Source organism: Hemibagrus wyckioides, linkage group LG16, assembly GCF_019097595.1.
Source record: "Hemibagrus wyckioides isolate EC202008001 linkage group LG16, SWU_Hwy_1.0, whole genome shotgun sequence".
Taxonomy (NCBI): domain Eukaryota; kingdom Metazoa; phylum Chordata; class Actinopteri; order Siluriformes; family Bagridae; genus Hemibagrus; species Hemibagrus wyckioides.
The window spans coordinates 16,241,986-16,261,374 of NC_080725.1; the positions used below are offsets into that span (position 1 = coordinate 16,241,986).

Consider the following 19,389-nt stretch of genomic DNA (forward strand, 5'->3'; position numbering starts at 1 on the left):
GCTCATCATGATTTTCTCTGACTTTCTTTGTATTCATGTTAGTAAGTTGATAAATGCCAATCAGACTTGTATTACCAAGCCTGTTCTTAACACAACTGATTTGCATTTGCCCCCAAATTATAATAAATAATATTAATTTATTTACCAATTATATTTACAGTTCAATGATATACAATTCATACAATATTTATAAATATTTAAATACAATTCAGTACAATTATAATTTACACAGACTAAAAAAACCTCAGGATTTGTGCATGACCAAGTTATGTTTATACTCCAGTGATATGGATCAAGTGAGTATCCCCGATTATGACAAGCGACCTTTGACCCTGGAAGAACTTCGCCAGTTCGTTACGAAAATGGTAAGAAAACACACACACAAACACACACACACACACACACACAGGAAGTAGTCTTTGGTTTAATCACGTTACATGGTGCTTTGGTTTTAAGTTTTAAACTGTGTCTCTGTGCAGATTCTTGAAAAAGAAAAAGTGAAGCGTGAGGCAAGGGTCAAGAGGGCCCGGCTTAAGAAAAGTCAGGGCTCTGTCCATCCAAAGACCCTCACCCAGTGAAAAATGAGACTGGTCCCACCATCTCTGAGGGTAAAGCCACTGACTGTCTTCAAACAACGTCTGAAGAACTACCATTTCCAGAAGCACTTAAACTTTCTTTCCCTGTTTTTATGTATTGTCACAGTATATGTTAAAGAAATAAAAACACCAGTTTTAGGCTAATGGTATCCTAAGTCTGTAACCTATTGAACCAATGTTAATGTATTCAATGATAGAGACTTAAAGCACTTTTGTACTTCGCTCTGACGCTTCTGCCAAATGCCAGAAATGTAAATGTAAAAGTGAAAAGCCAGAGGTCTGTCCATCCAAAGACAGCCCCATTGTAAGAACTCGCTGGATGCGGGAGAGTTAGAATCCATATGCGGATCTTTATTGAAATCAACAGGCAGAATCGTAAACGGCAAGGCAGGCAAAAAGGCCAAAACCGGAAAGCAATAACTAGGCAAACAAAACCAAAACAGAAACTGAGAATCGAAGAATCAGGAAAAAAGGCAAACACACGCCTCCCATTCCACAGCGTGGTTCGAGGTGCTGGAATAAATTAGTCGTGCTGCTTCCTTTAGTTGCCACAAACTTCAGACATATTTTACAGCGGGCTTTGGCTTGTTTAACGTCTGAAGTTGCAAACCCGAACCATTTCCATGCAATTGAAGAAACCGCACCTCTCTTGGAAACAAGCTGCTTGGTTTCGTCAGCGCATGCTGCCATGTTGTATTTAGTACTTCCCAAGTGTAAATCACAGAGAGGCGTCGCAAAACTACGGAAGCTCGCTGCGCCAAACCAAAAGTGAAATCGTAAAATCGATTTTCGTTTTTTCAACATCGACATAAACCATAAATTCGAATTAATCGATAATGACGATTAATCGCGCAGCTCTACATGAACACAGTCAATATTCCGGCGAGGGCTCCCTCTGGCGGTCTGGACCTGTGAACACCGTGACAGAACCCCCCCCTCTAGGAACACCTCCAGGTGCTCTACGCCGGGGGTGACCCCTGGAACGAGGAGCGGGCCTGTTGGGGAATTTAAGGTGGAACTCCTCGGTGAGGGCTGGGTCCAGGATATCCGAAGCGTTCACCCAGCAGTGCTCCTCCGGGCCATACCCTAACGGGCCATAGGCTAACGCGCCATCGATGTCCAGGGGCGGGGGCGGTTCCAGAGGTGAAGGGGTGGAGCCGGTGGGTTTGTGATGGGGTTTGAGCAGGGACATGTGGAAAGTAGCCAAGATGCAGTAGGTTGGGGGTCTAAGTTGAGTCTAAGATTCTTAGTGGATAACCATACCTTCTGGCCCACTTGGTATTCATGCTGAGGGCGTCGCCAGCAGTTCGCCTGGATCTCCTGTCTCCTCACTGCCCGCTGAAGTCTCACATGAGCCCGTTCCCAGACCACCTGACTTCTTCTAGACCAGTCCTCCACACTTGGGACACAAGACGGTTCTCCAGACCAGGGGAATAGTGGAGGCTGGTAGCCTAGAATACATTGAAATGGAGTCAGCCCAGTGGATGAATGACGTAAAGAATTCTGGGCATATTTTTATGAAAACTGTGTTCTTTAAAATGATATTTGTAAGATTATGTTAAAAAACAACAACAATTAATTCCATATTCATAGTTTGAAAAATCTTACACTGATTGTCTGTATCCTTGAGGAAACAATTTTCCTCCAGGTTTTTTTTTAAAAGAAAAGTAATGATCATGTCAAAGCTTTTTAGTCTAACGATGATATTTAATTTATTTAATTACAAACATCGGTGTTGTTTAAAGTTAATAACAATGGAATTGATCACAACAGTGGGTTTATTTGTGAACACTGCTAGACAATCATATAAAAGCCAGCAAATGGATAACCATGTGTAACACCCTCACCGCCTGATGAGGACAGATATTAATCATTAAATCAGAAAGACACATCAGACTCTGAGCTGCTGCTTTCCTCAGAATGGTTTTATTATTTGAATTATTCACATTTGTTTTGCATTATTTACATGAATCAATCGGCAATTTACATATTTGCCGATAAAACTTACACGAAAAGAGTTGAAAGAAGAATAAAGAAAAAACCTTACACATTAACCAATATTCTTTAAAAATAATACACATATATCTCCACTCTTTTTTTTACATTAATGTATCTATCCCCTGTTTCTTGCTTATAACAACTTGGGTTCTCACCAGTGTATTTACGTTGTGTTGGTGTGATTATGGAGAAAGGAAGAGGCCAGTTGTGGCTGTGTAAAACACACAGCAGCTCTCTTTTATTTGGATAGGTTTCTCTTCAAAGCAGGCACAATGAGATGAGTAGGCAGACATCCTTTCCAAAAGCAAACAGGTAAATAGGTTCCTTGCAGCTCTAATATGTTGGTGCATGGTACACCTCACCACAACTCACTTTTTTAAAAAGGACAAGACAACACGTGGTAGGTTCATGGTCTAATTCTTGGCCAGTGTTCTGTATGAAAACTGCCTAAACATTTGAAGGCCATTCCTTCGAGGTATTCCAGCTGATGCATTATAAACACTTGCACTTCAGATATGTTGATTCTATTACCTTTCATTAATTTTAGAACTTCCTGTGACCATGCAGACTTGATAGAGTAGCACAAACATAACATGATAATATAAAAAAAAATACCATTGAAATTATAGCAGGTTTAACATAATCAAGAGAAATAATATATTTGCAATAAAATGGATCTACTCACGCCATTCACAAAGAGAAATACAAGGTAATGTGACAATATCAGTAACTAGTGCAGCACGCTTACACAGAAACAGCAATCATTGCCAGCCAAAGTTATTATGAGCAAAGTCACACAATGAACCAGAAATCATCAGAAGCCTCTGGTTGGACAAAGCCCCATAATTTGCAGAGACTCTAGTTTTAGCAAAGTCCAAAACGGAACAGAAGAAGAAAAAAGCTTCAACACTTCACCAGATTAACAAACAGAAGCCTTTATTATTATTATTATTATTATTATTAAGGCCATTGGTTCATGCTCTGCCTGAGGGGCATTGTTGGTGTAAACAAAAACTGTGCCTAGCAGAGGATGGTTTCGATCCATCGACCTCTGGGTTATGGGCCCAGCACGCTTCCGCTGCGCCACTCTGCTCAATGCACACCCCAGATGGGACTCGAACCCACAATCCCTGGCTTAGGAGGCCAGTGCCTTATCCATTAGGCTAGATTAATATGTAATCTAAGAATACAAAAGCTATATGCAACATATCTATATTTTCTATATTTCTTTCGTCATCGTCTGTCACTGGACAATAAATTCTGGCCTTGTCCTGGCTATGTCCAGTTGCTGATGTCCTATAACGTCCACACTTTCTGCAAGTGCTGGCCTTCCACTCACCTAATGTGTGCATGTGGTTGACGTGGCAGAGGTGGTTGAAATGCTGAAGTTGGAGGAACACTGCCTGGCTGATGGACCATCATGGAGGGTGGAGTGCTGCTGGGCTGGGGAGTGCTGGTGGCTGAGGGTCCAGGGTCCACAAATGTGGGTTCGGTGTGGGGACCATGCTTGATAGAAGTGCTGGGCTCGATGGGAACAGCGCCAGCTTGTGCAAGTATGCCTAAAACAACATGATGAATAAAATATACATTAACAGTCTACATATATGGCAGAAAAATTTAAGCAATGGGTAAAGAGTTTAGGTGAGATATTTCAGATATAATATACTGAGACATTTTCATGCCAAAGTCTCCTCAGTAACTTGAGTTGGAGAATCTGGAAAAAAGTGATGAGTGTCCACAGGCCTGCATTGGACATTTACTTATCTGTAACATAAAAAAAGACTGTCAGTTGGCACATGACCTATATGTAACCAGGTGATATTTAGAGGGGGTCTGGATATTCACAATATTACTGATGTGTATATAGCTGCAGACAAATAAGAGAGCCCCTTTAAGAGTTGGTGGGTGACGTCATCGCGTGTACGTGCACATGCGCAATCGCGCAATTAAGAAGTTGTAGAGTAAGCTACAGGTGGTCGCGGTTTCTTTTACGAGTTTATTCTAACACTATCCAGGGAGCTGGATGTTGACGCAGGATTGTGTTGATTAGCGAGTGTGGCTAAGTTGATGCGCCACGCGTTTAGACGAGGCCTGGTAGCGCAGGGGTGATTATATTAGTGTACACCGTTAGGAACATCGGGAAAAGTGAGTAATGTTAACCATTATAATATTTTGGTGATGTAAGTGTATTGTGTGAGTGTCATTGTAATGTATCTATTAGTGCACTTCTAAGATGTTTTGTTTTCTTCCTAGAGTGCCACTACCGTATTGTTAGTATTGTTAGTGTTGTTAGTATTATTACTGTGGGAATTATTGCTCTTTCTGTTTAATTATGGTAAGGAAACAAGGACAAATTTGTGTTTTCCTTCATTTATAATGGGAGTCATTTATTGTTTAGAACAGAAGTAATTCTGACGCTGTACTTTGGTTTATTTGTTTCCTTTTTTTCCCCTTTTCTGTTCAGTTAAATACAAATGAAATGTAGACTCCTAACCAATCACATGGAATAAATTGTGAACCCCATCGGATTTTTTTTGTGGAACCTGTGTTTTATTTTCCTACGGCCACATTTTGGTACCAGGAGTGGGGTATTCCAACAGAGTTAGGAGAGTCAGTGTTGTTGTGTGTGTAATGTAAAGTGCAGTATATGATACGGTAGTGGTGAAGAGTGGACGGAAGATTCCTGGGGGCGGATCATCGTGAAGCATCACAGAGACAGCAAGATCTTATCAGCTGGATGGACTTTTCAACAACTGTTACATCAGACCAGTAGGTCTTTGAGCACTTATCAGTGTCAGATCTTTGTAAAAAAAAAATTAATGATTTGATTTCACCATGTTGGCCCCAGATGATGACCACAGTGTGGCTAATCTAACAGAACAAATTAGAGAGTTGCAGAGTAAACATGAACAAGCAATGGCTGCGATTTCTTCCCTGAATCAGACATCCTATGTGTATGTTCCTAGAGAAAGGCACATACTACCATATTGTGGTGATCTAGAAAAAGATGGCAGGTCTGTTGATGATTTTATAGAGGAAGTCGAGCGGGTGCTGCGTGCTAGACATCAGTCTGTCCAAGATCAGTATGACTTTGTGATGTCTTTGTTACGGGGCCCAGCCTTAGAAGAGGTTCGCCTTCGTAGTGTTACTGATGATGAGATTGTCGATTTGTTTGAGTACCTTAGGGAGGCTTTTAGGGACAAACGTAGCACACCTCAGCTCCTACACAGTTTCTATAGTAGAAAACAATTAGAGGGGGAAAGTATACGAGATTTCTCTCATGCCCTGTCACAAGCTCTCAACTGGATTGTAAAATGTTCCCCAGATTATATCGCAAATGGGAGAGTAGCATTAAGGGATCAGTTTGTTGAAGGTGTCCGTGATCCATCCCTCCGAAGGGAGCTTCGAAAGTTTGTGAGAGACCATCCTAGGTGTACAATGATGGATGTGAGAGATGAAGCGCAGCTTTGGGCTGCAGAAGAGTCCTCAGCTAGTTCAAAGACTAGCAAGTCACGCTATGGTAGTAATATGACACAGTGTTCGGCTCTCAGAGTCCAAGAAAAGAAACCTGTCACCTTGGAGGATGTTCTTGATGTGGTAGCCGAGCAGGGAAAGGCAACTAGTGAACTGACTCAAGTTGTGAAGCGTCTGTCTGTCAGAAATAGTGCAAGTTTGGAGGCCCCTAGGCCTAGGTCCCAACCAAAATTCACTGAAGATGGGAAACCAATATGTTTCAGATGTCAAGTTGCTGGACATGTGGCAAAGAATTGTCCACAAAGACAGAGCTCTAGAGCAGTGAAGCCTGTATCGTCTGACTCGCAAGGAAACAAGAGTCCCCAGGTTGTTGGGAGTCGAGCGATTCAGGGTGGGCGGACAGACTCGAAAGATGCACTCCCAGCCTGTGACCAGTTGTTGCAACGTGCTGTTGGTACATGTCCTGTGGTAGAGCTTTCAATTGGTGGTATCGCCACTAAAGGCCTTTTAGTCACAGGTAGTCAGGTGAGCACAATAACTGAGCAGTTTTTTAGAGCGCATTTGTGTGGTACAGATGATGACATCCTCTCCACGGCTGGTTGGCTCAAACTCACAGCAGCCAACGGGCTTGACATACCCTACCTGGGTTACTTAGAGCTTGCAGTAGAGACAATGGGGATTAAAATGGGTGATTGTGGTTTTCTAGTGGTCAAAGATATCTCAAGCCCTGGAAACACAGTACCTTGCATTATAGGAATGAATATAATCAGTAGATGTAGACAACTTGCTCAAGCAGAGTTCAACACCACCTTAGGGGGAAAATTAGATTCCGATTGGATACATGTTTTTCAGAAAGTACATACATGTGCTGTAAATCGGAAACCTGTTGTTCGTATAGCTGGAAAATGGATGGAACACATACCTGCAGAATCTGTTGTGACAATTCCAATGAAGGGCTTCAGAAGTGGTGTTGGGGAGGAAAGTCCTCTGTTGTTAGAGCCTCTTAGCACTCCTTTGCCGGGAGGTTTGATAGTCATTCCCTCCCTCGTTGATGCACACTGTAACTGCATACCTGTCAAAATTCTGAATCGCTCTCAGGAGGATGTTTGGTTATCACCCAGAACTCGCTTAGGTACTCTGTCAAGGGTAGAGGGCATAGACAGTTTACAGCAGTATGAGGTGCAGTTTCGAAGGATTTCTGCCGATCTTGAACAGGTGACTTTAAATATGAAGAGTGGACAAAGCAGAGATCGGGTGAAGGACATCTTGGATAAGGTTGATGTAGGTGGAAGTGAGTATGAGCAAACTCAGCTTAGGTCATTGTTGGCAAAGTATGTTGATATCTTTGCCCTCACTGAGGAAGACCTAGGTTATACAGACCAGATTACACATGGAATTCATCTAACCGATGATGAGCCTGTCACCCAGCCCTACCGTCGCATTCCTCCTAATCAGTATAAAGAAGTAAAGGATCACATCTCACGCCTGGTAAAGAAAGGAGTCATACAAGAGTAATAGTGCCTATGCTTCCCCAATTGTGCTGGTACGTAAAGTAGATGGCAGTATAAGGCTGTGTGTAGACTATCGTAAGCTAAATCAGAAAACAAAAAGAGATGCCTTTCCATTACCCCGTATCGATGAGAGCTTTGATGCTCTGCAGGGGGCATGTTATTTTTCGACAATTGATTTAGCAAGTGGCTATCATCAGGTGGCTGTGGCAGAAGGAGACAGACACAAGACGGCATTCTCAACTCCTTTTGGGCTCTATGAATTTTTGCGTATGCCTTTCGGGGTCTGCAATGGACCTGCAACCTTCCAAAGGCTGATGCAGGCCACTATGAATGATCTTGTTTTCCAGATTTTGTTAGTGTACCTGGATGATATTTTGGTATATTCCTCAACATTCCAGGAGCACTTGGTAAGGCTGGAAACTGTACTGAAGAGGCTGAAGGACACTGGTCTCAAGGTCAAGTTAGACAAATGTCACTTTCTTCAGACAGAGGTAGTGTTCTTGGGACATCGAATTTCTGCCGATGGTATTGGCACAGGCCCTATGAAAGTAGCAGTTATAAGACAGTGGCCAGTTCCATCTACACTGAAGGAATTGAGATCATTCCTTGGACTTTGCAGTTATTACAGACGATTCATTCAGGGGTTCTCGAAGATCGCTGGCCCACTTCATGATGTGGTAAATTCATGTCTGACCAATAAAAGCTCCCGCAGAATTGTTGTCTTTTTGGGGAGACGGTGGACTGAAGAATGTCAAACAGCTTTTGATACACTCAAGGATAAGATCACTAGTGCACCTATTTTTGCACTATTGTTGAAAATAGTTTGTTGTTGGGCAATTGTTGAAAAGTTTCGGGGTTATTTGTTGGGGTCCAGATTTACTGTGATAACTGACAATAATCCTTTATGCCACTTAGACAGCAAAGTTTGGAGCGATAGAACGGAGATGGGTTTCACAGCTGTCTGTCTTTGATTTTGATGTGCAGTATCGTCCGGGGTATCGAAACACAGTAGCGGATGCACTGTCTAGGCAGCCATTTGCAGGGGAGCCTGACCCAGTCTCGGAGGACGCCGAGAATGATGGGTGTGTAGCGGTCTGTGGTTGGATTCATCGTGGTACAGACTTGGATGTGGCACTTGTGGCAGCTGGGACGAGCAGCTGTAAAGTGAGGCAAATGCGAGCTGCTGTGGTGTCCAACACTAATGATGGTAGTCCTCGAGGTCAGGGAAATACCCCTACGTTTCCATGTTACTCAACTGATGAATTAATGGTTCTTCAACAGAAAGACTTGGTGATTAGTGGGTTCAGAGAATGAAATCCTTCTTGGCTTCTAGACCCCTGGAGGTGATTGCTGTAGATTTTACAGTGCTGGAGCCCGCGTCTGATGGTCAAGAAAATGTTCTGATAATCACTGATATTTTCACAAAGTTCAATCAGGCCTTTCCTACACGAGATCAGAAAGCAGACACCACTGCCAAGGTACTACTTAGGGAATGGTTCATGAGATATGGTGTCCCAGCACGGCTACATTCTGATCAAGGCCGTAACTTTGAGAGTGAAGTGGTGGCCGTACTTTGTAAGCTTTATGGGGTGAAAAAGAGCTGCACTACTCCATACCACCCTACTGGCAATGCTCAGTGTGAACGGTTCAGTAGGACTCTACATGACCTGTTGAGGACGTTGCCACCTGAAAAGAAACGCCATTGGCCAGAATACCTGCCAGAGTTGGTTTATGCATATAATGCCACACCTCATGCGACTACTGGATATTCGCCATATTATTTATTGTTTGGCACTGATCCTTACCTCCCAGTGGACGCCCTACTGGGACAAGAGCAGGGTGTAGACCAGAAACATGACTGGCTGTTGGTCCACCAAAAGCGTCTGACTGATGCACATGTCAAGGCTAGGGAATACTCTGAACAGAAGGCTGCTGAGCGCATTTCCTTGCACAAGGATAAAGTCTATTGCCCGAAAATCGAGATCGGTGCACTGGTGTACCTGAGGAACCGGCCAGTAGGCCGTAAAAAAATCCAGGATGCCTGGGGACCAGTTATATATCGGGCAGTAGGGGTCCTGGACAACACCTACACAGTAGAGCCTTTAGAAGGAGGGCCTATAAAGAGGGTTAACCGAGTTGACATCAGGCCGTGTGTGAGTATTCCTACTCCTGCCCCCAGGAGAAGGAGTAAGGCGCAAGATGAGAAGTCAGAGTGTCCAGGTGAAGTAGAGTCTGAGGATTTAGATTCAGAGGTTGTGGTTCTGAGGAAGGAGGCCTCTCATGCACCTGCAGTAAGAGATCTAAGCCCCCAGTTGGTTGGTCGACAAAGTATTGAGCATGAGTCTGACGGGTTACTTAGTGTAGAATTGGGTGACTCTGACGGTGACAATGTTCCATCAGAGCCTGCTGAGGCTTTGAGGACTAAGGAAAGACTGGGGAAAGCCACTGGTGTGTTAACTCTTCCTGTCCCTGCACCACGCAGACATAGTAAAAGACCTAATGCAGGACAGCATTCAAATGTGCACCATGAGCCAAGGTCAGTTGTAGATCGTAGTGCAATAAGTCCGGCAGCACTTACACAGATATTAGCTGATTTGAGTTCTGTTTTATTCCGGGAAGCGGTGAAAGAAGTTAAGAGTACTATGTTTGTAACTGAGTAATCGAGGACACTTACCCTGATGCAGGGGAGAATGTAACCAGGTGATATTTAGAGGGGGTCTGGATATTCACAATATTACTGATGTGTATATAGCTGCAGACAAATAAGAGAGCCCCTTTAAGAGTTGGTGGGTGACGTCATCGCGTGTACGTGCACATGCGCAATCGCGCAATTAAGAAGTTATAGAGTAAGCTACAGGTGGTCGCGGTTTCTTTTACGAGTTTATTCTAACACTATCCAGGGAGCTGGATGTTGACACAGGATTGTGTTGATTAGCGAGTGTGGCTAAGTTGATGCGCCACGCGTTTAGACGAGGCCTGGTAGCGCAGGGGTGATTATATTAGTGTACACCGTTAGGAACATCGGGAAAAGTGAGTAATGTTAACCATTATAATATTTTGGTGATGTAAGTGTATTGTGTGAGTGTCATTGTAATGTAACTATTAGTGCACTTCTAAGATGTTTTGTTTTCTTCCTAGAGTGCCACTACCGTATTGTTAGTATTGTTAGTGTTGTTAGTATTATTACTGTGGGAATTATTGCTCTTTCTGTTTAATTATGGTAAGGAAACAAGGACAAATTTGTGTTTTCCTTCATTTATAATGGGAGTCATTTATTGTTTAGAACAGAAGTAATTCTGACGCTGTACTTTGGTTTATTTGTTTCCTTTTTTTCCCCTTTTCTGTTCAGTTAAATACAAATGAAATGTAGACTCCTAACCAATCACATGGAATAAATTGTGAACCCCATCGGATTTTTTTTGTGGAACCTGTGTTTTATTTTCCTACGGCCACATATAGATTACATGGTATGGCTTTATGTCTTTTCTATACATACCCTCTGGTGAGGAGCAGGTCTGTCGCCAGCTGCAGAGGGCCACACACCTGTGCTGGAAAATGTCCATTATCTGACAATTGAAGACATTCCAAAAATTGCAAAAAAACATATTTACAGATTTTTTTTGGTCAACAATTGGGAAATGAATATAATGAAATGTGATGAATGAAAGTAGCAGTACCACTTATACTCTAAAAACAGAATAAAAGAATAAAAATAGTGTTTCATGCGTCACTGCTGATGTACAAACACAATAATATGAATAAATTAGTCTATGAATTCATTTGTACAAGAATTTATGAATGGGATTAATTCACTTGTACTGTAGCAATTTTATGAATCTGTTTTGATCAACACTCAAGGCCTTATTCACACAAGGTTTTGTCCTAGTACTAAACCTATGCTTGTAAACTGGGGAGTTGACATTTTCTTAAGTGGCGAATGAATGATTTTTATTAAGGAACATGACTTGTTCAACAGTACAGGGACTGAGTCTGTCACTTTTTATTTACTACTTCCACTGCCTGTTACAGTATTCTCTCACACTGGACTGAGGCAGCAGGTTTCTTGGCTGGTTTCATGCTAACAGTTTAAAAGCATTGTCTCTATTCACTAGTGAAGCGGATGACTCTCGATATCTGCACTAGGGAATCTCGTCAGAATTCAGATCCGAAGCTTCAGACGTCACATAGCACGTTGCCTTGGAGAGCTTCTGTGACGTGTTTCACTCATCACAAGAAAACTGCGAAGGTGTCGCTATTCAGATTGCATACCAACCTTGGAAGGTAAGGAAGTGTTTCTGATAACTAGCGCTCTAAATTAGCCAACTAGTACACTATAACTAGCGCGCTAACGGAAATGTATATGGTAAGCAGTGAGTAGTAGCTGTAACGATATGCCTCTGTTGTGTTGTTATTTATTCACTTTTTTAAACTTTTATTCTTTATATTTTGGCCTTACTAAACTATTATAAACTACTAAACTAAATATTTGTCGCTGAAAGGAACTCACTACGGTTATTAAATGTAGCACGGAAATGTTTTAAGCTATAGTATGATATTTTTGATCAAACTATCTACGGTCTTAGAACTAGTTAGCATTTGTGCTCTCGCTCTCTCTCTCTGTCTGTCTGTCTCTCTCTCTCTCTCTCTCTCTGTCTGTCTGTCTGTCTCTCTGTCTCTCTCTCTCTCTCTGTCTGTCTCTCTCTCTCTCTCTCTCTCTCTCTGTGGCTAGGTTGTGAACATTGACTAGCTCACTGCTCTTGTCACTACTGTTAGCAATATTGTGGTGAAAACATTGATTTTACAAAGTGCCATCTCCATGTCTTCACAGTGATTTACTGAAAAATGTTGAGGAAACGTACAGGAATAAAAACCAGCAGCCTGGACTTTGATGCACTGGGTAAGAGCGTAGTAATGTGTAAATGAGTTATCAGTGATGAACATGTAGCTGTTATAGTAAAAATGACACGTCTGTGATGTGGTGTGTGTGTGTGTGTGTTACAGAGGAGAAGGCCAGTCTGAAGAGGCAATATAAAATGATGCAGGGTGATTTGGAGGCCAGCAAAATCCATTTCCAGGACATTATCCGCAAGCAGTGGTCAGTCAGATAGTCCCCGATACACATACATGCTGTTTTTTTTCTGAACACTCCACATCTTGAGGGATCTCTGCCTCATAGCTCCTGGGTTCTGGTTCGATCCAGAGCTCAGTTTACTGTCTGTATGGAGTTCTCCTCATGTCTCTGTGGGTTCTTTATGGGTTCTTCAGATTCTTCCTACTGTACAAAGAACATGCCAGTAGTTTGATTGGTGAATCTAAATTGGCTCTATAGGTGCGACTCCATCTACTGGCATGTTTTTGGGAGGTGGGTAGATCCAGGTAGTCCTAGATCATTCCCAGTGTTTCTTGGGATAGACTCCAGATCCACCGCCACCCTGACCAGGATAAAGTGCTGGGAACTTATAGGAACCTCACGTTTTGATTTTGACTCTTTAACATACTCTTGAAGAATATGTTGAATTTTACTTGTACAGTTTTTGTTCCAGTCATAATCACAAAGCATGTTTTTTTTTTTTATCATGAAGACTACGATTAATTTAGTTTTATTGTTGATGACAGAATTAATTTCCCAGTTTAAATTCTCATTCAATTTGTCATAGTATTCATAATTATTCATGTTATTATCATTTTGTAAACACATCACTCTGTTCACGTGTGTTGCCTGTTAGTCTGGAGGAAAATCAACTGCGTAAGGAGTGCAAGAAATTGGAGGAGAAACTGCGTGTGCCTCAGAGTCAGCGGCTCAGGCAGGCTGACATCCGCTGTGTCCAGCAGCTCCGGGCTCTCCTGAAGCGCCGCGACGAGCTCGACAAGCGTGTGGAAAAAGAGAGACTCATTCAAGTAAAGCTTGAGCAAAAGGTGATGACCTTCAGACATCACACACACACACAGCAAACATACACAATAAAGTCACATGCTGTTCATTTAGCAGCATCCTGTTTTCAATATTATGCCACACATATCAATATTATACCTTGTCTAGACAGTGTGTATGTCTTTGAAGGACTACACATTTTATCCTAACATTGATTTTAAAGAGCCTTAAAAAGTATGTTTTGTGACAAACTTGACTGTATTTGAACAGATCCAGAGTGTTCAGAAGAAACTGGAAGAGCATAAGCGGAAGGCTCACGCTCGCCACACTGAAGAGGTCACTCACAAGCTGGAAAATAAACTGGAACGCGTGAGTTAGAGTTGTTAGATTCTGTGTTACAAACAGGTCATAAGGTGCATCTCAAGTCACATAGTAGGCTATTTCACACCATTTTGTAGCATAAATAAGTTGAGTTGTGTATCCACACTACAAATTCCATCAAGACGAAGTGATGCACTTATTCACCAAAATAAAAACAAAGTGTGGAATGTTGGTCACTTCATGCCCTCAACCCTCACAGCTACCAGGCGCTGAGACTGGACACTGCGGTGGACAAGACATCTTACAGATGTCTTTTAAATTAGTGAGCTCTTTCTGTGAGCTAAGAGCAAAAGCTGGCCTAGTGGAAAACTACAGCTAAGTAACGCAAATGTGCAAACAAGTTAAACATGGCAAACTTTGCAGCTACACAATAAAATAGAACAAACTGTAAAGCAGGAAGCTGTGAAAAACATTGCATACCCTCGGGTCAGACTGAAGAAGATAATTTAGCAACACAATATAGATGCAGAGTCACTGTTACCACCCTATAGTTGATTATTTTCCCAAAACTGCATATCACAGCAATCTTCCCTGTGAAATAATATGGTATAAATATCAGCTACTAACTCCAACCTTTTAGCGTGACTGTAAAGCAGGGTTTTATTTGTTTTTTAAAAGTTGTAATATTTACCTCTGTAAACTTTTTTCTTGTCCTTCATTTACCCACCTACAGACTCTCATTCGCCACAACAAGAAGGTGGTGAAGAAACATCAGCTGAAAGAGGAGATAGAGAAGCTGCAAAAGGACCATGTTCATTTCCAGCAGCTGCACCACTGTCAGCATGAGGTCAGAGCTTATAGTGTGACTAGGGTCAGGATTTAATCACATGCATGAGAAGCCTGTGGTTAACGCAGGAGATGTTCTCTTTTACAGGAGCTTCAGAAAGTCCAGCAGGAGATTGCTGAACTCATGACCATGATAGAGGAAGAACATGATGTCAGGTGAACTGAATTTACTGCATTTATTTACATGTATGAGTACCATGTGGACAGGATTCACTTTTTGCTAAACGAAAATAGATAGTAAAATGTTTATGTTTATGGTGTTTTAAGTGTTACACCAGCACTGTAGAATTCTCAAATCTAATTGGACAGAAAGTGTTGATTAATTTTCTATAAGAGCTGCCCTTCATATGAAAATCACAGATCTGTATTAATCATTCTGATCCCTCCAATAATCAGATGAATGATCATATTATAGTTATTATTATTATTATTATTACTATTATTATTGTTCGTGTGTATGTAAACAGGCTCTGTGTTTTTTGTGTGATGTTCAGGGAGAAAATACTGACAAAACTGGAGAATTTGAAGGAGAAGAATGAGAAGAATAAGAAGAAACGGCTTCAACAAATCGCTGAGGTGGATGAGCTGAAGAGGCAGCTTGAAGTGGAGCAACGTCTTGATAAGTTCATAGAAACTAAGTGTCGTGAGAGGAAAGGACTGGAGGAGGCACAACTCAGACGCGGTGAGAGCTCAAAAATATTGGCACCTTTGGTAAAAAAGTTATTTCATGGTCTAGTTAAGTCTCTCATTGGAAATATGAGAGAAATTTAAGCTTATTTGAAGTTATTCTGAAGAAAATATAAAACACTTAATGACTTAATATCATTCCTATAATGCCTGATGATGAAGTTTCCTCATTATTTAATCATCTAATCTTCACCTTGTTGAAGAAAGAGCATTGGGAATTGACCTTTGTGTCACTCTATATTTATTCCCCAGTAAAACAGGAAGTCATGGTTCTCTTATGACATCCTAATCACTCATAGCCAAATGAAAGAGTAAAGTGTATAATGCAGCCTTGCTTGAGTTAAGGTTTATTTACAAGAATTTGTAAGAATAGCAATAAGGTGTATAACTACAGGGTTTTAATTTTTCTTGGAAATTTATTTGAGTGAAATGTTGGAGAAGTGACAGATTAAGCTTATTAACCATTTATAATTGTTTTACCCAACATTACAAAGAGTGGCAATAATTCTAGAGCTGACTGTTTTAGATTATATTATTTACCTAGTTCAGTTAACCAGACTAATATAGTTGGAAACTTGGATGATGATGATGATGATGATTGCAGAAATGAAGAAGCAGCAGTTGATCAAATTAGAGAATGAAGCATTAGAGGACCTTTTCCGCCGGCTCAGGGAGGTGACCGGCGAGGAAGATTTGGAAATGCTCGTGACCAAATGTTTACAGCGTGAGTCAGCTCTGTCTAATCTCCATCTAATTTCAGATGATTAATGCTTCAGATTGGATCTGTAATAAAGGTTGTGTCTAATTTAACCTGGTTGCTGTATAACATTGTGTATTGTTTACAGGTGAAGAAAAGTTCATCTTTTACTATAGATACCTTACTGAGCAAAGAAGAGAGATTGAGGATTTGAAAGCTGAAATCAGATCGGTAAGTCAAAATCAACATTTTTTACTATTTTTCCAGTAATCTAAATATACCTGATCAGCCAGGAGATGAAGCTAACAAAGTCAGTGTAACTAAGAAATAATAGATAATTTCCAAATCAGCATTTTGTTCACTGAATGTAAAAACCATGACAACATGTGGCTTCAGACTCAGATAAGATGTGTTTAATTTAAATACCTAAATAAGTACAATTTATTCATGGAAGGTTGACCTTAATTGCTGTACGTAAATAAGAGCATAAAAATATAAGTGAACAATAGAAATGACATGGAAATTTTTAAAAACAAATCTGAATCTGACCCATCTGAAGTCATCACCTCTTTTTATGTTCATATGAAACATCACAAACACGCTTACCCGAAAATAGCTCACTGTGTGTTCCTGTTCCCTGATCCAGACAAAAGAGGAGATGGAGAAGTTGAGAGATCGGAGATCGGAAGAACCCCCCACCCTCAATCAGCAGAGAGACATTGAATCTCAGATCCAGGAACTCACTGAGATCCTGGATCAGCTTAATACAGGTGAGACAAGGAGGTGCTGACTAAATAATATGTAAACAAGTGCTCTAGCACATACTGCAAGTGCACAAGATCTATACCTAAATGCTGAGTTGTGTAGAGTTGTGCAGTGTATAGAAAACAGGGTTTTGTTATTTCACTGGATTTATAATTTACAAGCACAAGTAAAAAGAAATTGAGATTTTGGGTAAAACAGATACAGTGCAAGTTTTTTTTTAATGAGATCCTTAGAACATGTAAAAGGTTTTTGTTTCACACATTTTTGTGTGTGTGTGTGTGTGTGTGTGTTAATGTAGGGGTGAGCGACTTGTATCATGAGATCGGTTGCGATCCTCCGTTGGACAAAGTGCTCAGTTGTCCAGGTTGGCTTAAAGACTCCAGCCTTACAATTCACCTGAGGCTACTGGCCCAGAAAACCAGTGAGCTGGTCGCTGTCCAGAATTTCATCAAATTCAAGGTACAGTAACGATGAAACAAGATCCACGTGTCCAACATTTCTTGTTTTTAGTGAGATCGTCTCTTGCACCTGGTTTGAATAGGATTAGGACTTTTTGATTCACAGCGCCGTGTTTTTTACTTTTTATATTCTAATCTCTGTGTATTTGTGAGGTGTAAAATAGTAAGTGGTGTAATCAAAATATGTTAAAAGATATGTTAAAATACATTTAAAGCCGCTCTGCTATTAAGAATGTTGACGTTCTGAGTTTGATCACTTAGTGTCACTCTGATGTAAATCCAGCGCTTAGCTTCAGATCTGTTCCTCTTCCATCTTTTCACACCATAATTCTGTTAATTCTATAGTCTTGCATTCATTTTACTCACATTCTAAATAAGAGGACATCAGCAGGACAAATATTAACAATTAGAGGAGATTTCAGGAATGCAGTCAGGAAATTTTCATTTTCCAGGAATCAGTAAAAACTGTTGTGTGAAATTAATCACATCTCCACTCTCTCCACTTCTAAAAATATTTTAAAAACCAAACTGACGCAAGATAAAATTTTAATCTACAAACTTCACATATAAAGCTACTCACTTCAATTAAAGTGTAATGGTGGCAATCAGTATTATTTCTTTCTTTTTTTATTATACTGTATTAGATAATATAAGATAGCTTTCATCCCATAGTTGAGAGAGTAAAGGAGACAAAGTTTGTCCTCCTATTGTACAGGGTTTTGATGTATTTGATATGTCTCTGTTTACGGCAGATTCGGGTCAGTAGGAGTTTTGTTCTAGTTCGGACAGCTCAGACTGAGTTATCTGTGTTGTTTTCTCTTAACAGGATCAGGATCAGGAACTAGCTCAGGTGCCGGCTCTTGTCGTTCAGCCTCCTGCCGAGCAGCCTCTTGAATTTAGGTAAGTGTGTCAAGACTGTAAGGCTGAAAATGTTAAGTTACGTCTTACAGGTGATTTTTTTTCATCATGCTCATCATGATTTTCTCTGACTTTCTTTGTATTCATGTTAGTAAGTTGATAAATGCCAATCAGACTTGTATTACCAAGCCTGTTCTTAACACAACTGATTTGCATTTGCCCCCAAATTATAATAAATAATATTAATTTATTTACCAATTATATTTACAGTTCAATGATATACAATTCATACAATATTTATAAATATTTAAATACAATTCAGTACAATTATAATTTACACAGACTAAAAAAACCTCAGGATTTGTGCATGACCAAGTTATGTTTATACTCCAGTGATATGGATCAAGTGAGTATCCCCGATTATGACAAGCGACCTTTGACCCTGGAAGAACTTCGCCAGTTCGTTACGAAAATGGTAAGAAAACACACACACAAACACACACACACACACACACACAGGAAGTAGTCTTTGGTTTAATCACGTTACATGGTGCTTTGGTTTTAAGTTTTAAACTGTGTCTCTGTGCAGATTCTTGAAAAAGAAAAAGTGAAGCGTGAGGCAAGGGTCAAGAGGGCCCGGCTTAAGAAAAGTCAGGGCTCTGTCCATCCAAAGACCCTCACCCAGTGAAAAATGAGACTGGTCCCACCATCTCTGAGGGTAAAGCCACTGACTGTCTTCAAACAACGTCTGAAGAACTACCATTTCCAGAAGCACTTAAACTTTCTTTCCCTGTTTTTATGTATTGTCACAGTATATGTTAAAGAAATAAAAACACCAATTTTAGGCTAATGGTATCCTAAGTCTGTAACCTATTGAACCAATGTTAATGTATTCAATGATAGAGACTTAAAGCACTTTTGTACTTCGCTCTGACGCTTCTGCCAAATGCCAGAAATGTAAATGTAAAAGTGAAAAGCCAGAGGTCTGTCCATCCAAAGACAGCCCCATTGTAAGAACTCGCTGGATGCGGGAGAGTTAGAATCCATATGCGGATCTTTATTGAAATCAACAGGCAGAATCGTAAACGGCAAGGCAGGCAAAAAGGCCAAAACCGGAAAGCAATAACTAGGCAAACAAAACCAAAACAGAAACTGAGAATCGAAGAATCAGGAAAAAAGGCAAACACACGCCTCCCATTCCACAGCGTGGTTCGAGGTGCTGGAATAAATTAGTCGTGCTGCTTCCTTTAGTTGCCACAAACTTCAGACATATTTTACAGCGGGCTTTGGCTTGTTTAACGTCTGA

The 19,389-nt window shown here is 40.8% G+C and overlaps 1 protein-coding gene and 1 non-coding gene across 2 annotated transcripts; one reads left to right on the forward strand and one right to left on the reverse strand.

Moving 5' to 3' along the window:
* Positions 1 to 3,615: 3,615 nt before the first annotated feature.
* On the reverse strand, positions 3,616 to 3,687 carry trnam-cau (transfer RNA methionine (anticodon CAU)). The gene has a single exon. It is a non-coding gene; the product is annotated as a tRNA-Met (tRNA).
* Positions 3,688 to 12,421: 8,734 nt separating this feature from the next.
* Positions 12,422 to 18,694, forward strand: LOC131367172 (uncharacterized). The gene is made up of 13 exons (XM_058412435.1): positions 12,422 to 12,476; positions 12,581 to 12,674; positions 13,306 to 13,477; positions 13,722 to 13,820; positions 14,506 to 14,619; positions 14,707 to 14,774; positions 15,113 to 15,300; positions 16,151 to 16,233; positions 16,649 to 16,772; positions 17,066 to 17,226; positions 18,052 to 18,125; positions 18,477 to 18,558; positions 18,686 to 18,694. The coding sequence occupies exons 1-13, from the start codon at positions 12,422 to 12,424 to the stop codon at positions 18,692 to 18,694; spliced, it is 1,323 nt and encodes a 440-aa protein (XP_058268418.1).
* Positions 18,695 to 19,389: the final 695 nt, after the last annotated feature.

Coding starts and splice junctions, on each gene's coding strand:
- LOC131367172 (XM_058412435.1), top strand. CDS start 12,422: ATGTTGAGGAAACGTACAGGAATAAAAACCAGCAGCCTGGACTTTGAT. Junction 12,675..13,305: donor GACATTATCCGCAAGCAGTG/GTCAGTCAGATA, acceptor GTTGCCTGTTAG/TCTGGAGGAAAATCAACTGC. Junction 14,620..14,706: donor TGCACCACTGTCAGCATGAG/GTCAGAGCTTAT, acceptor TCTCTTTTACAG/GAGCTTCAGAAAGTCCAGCA.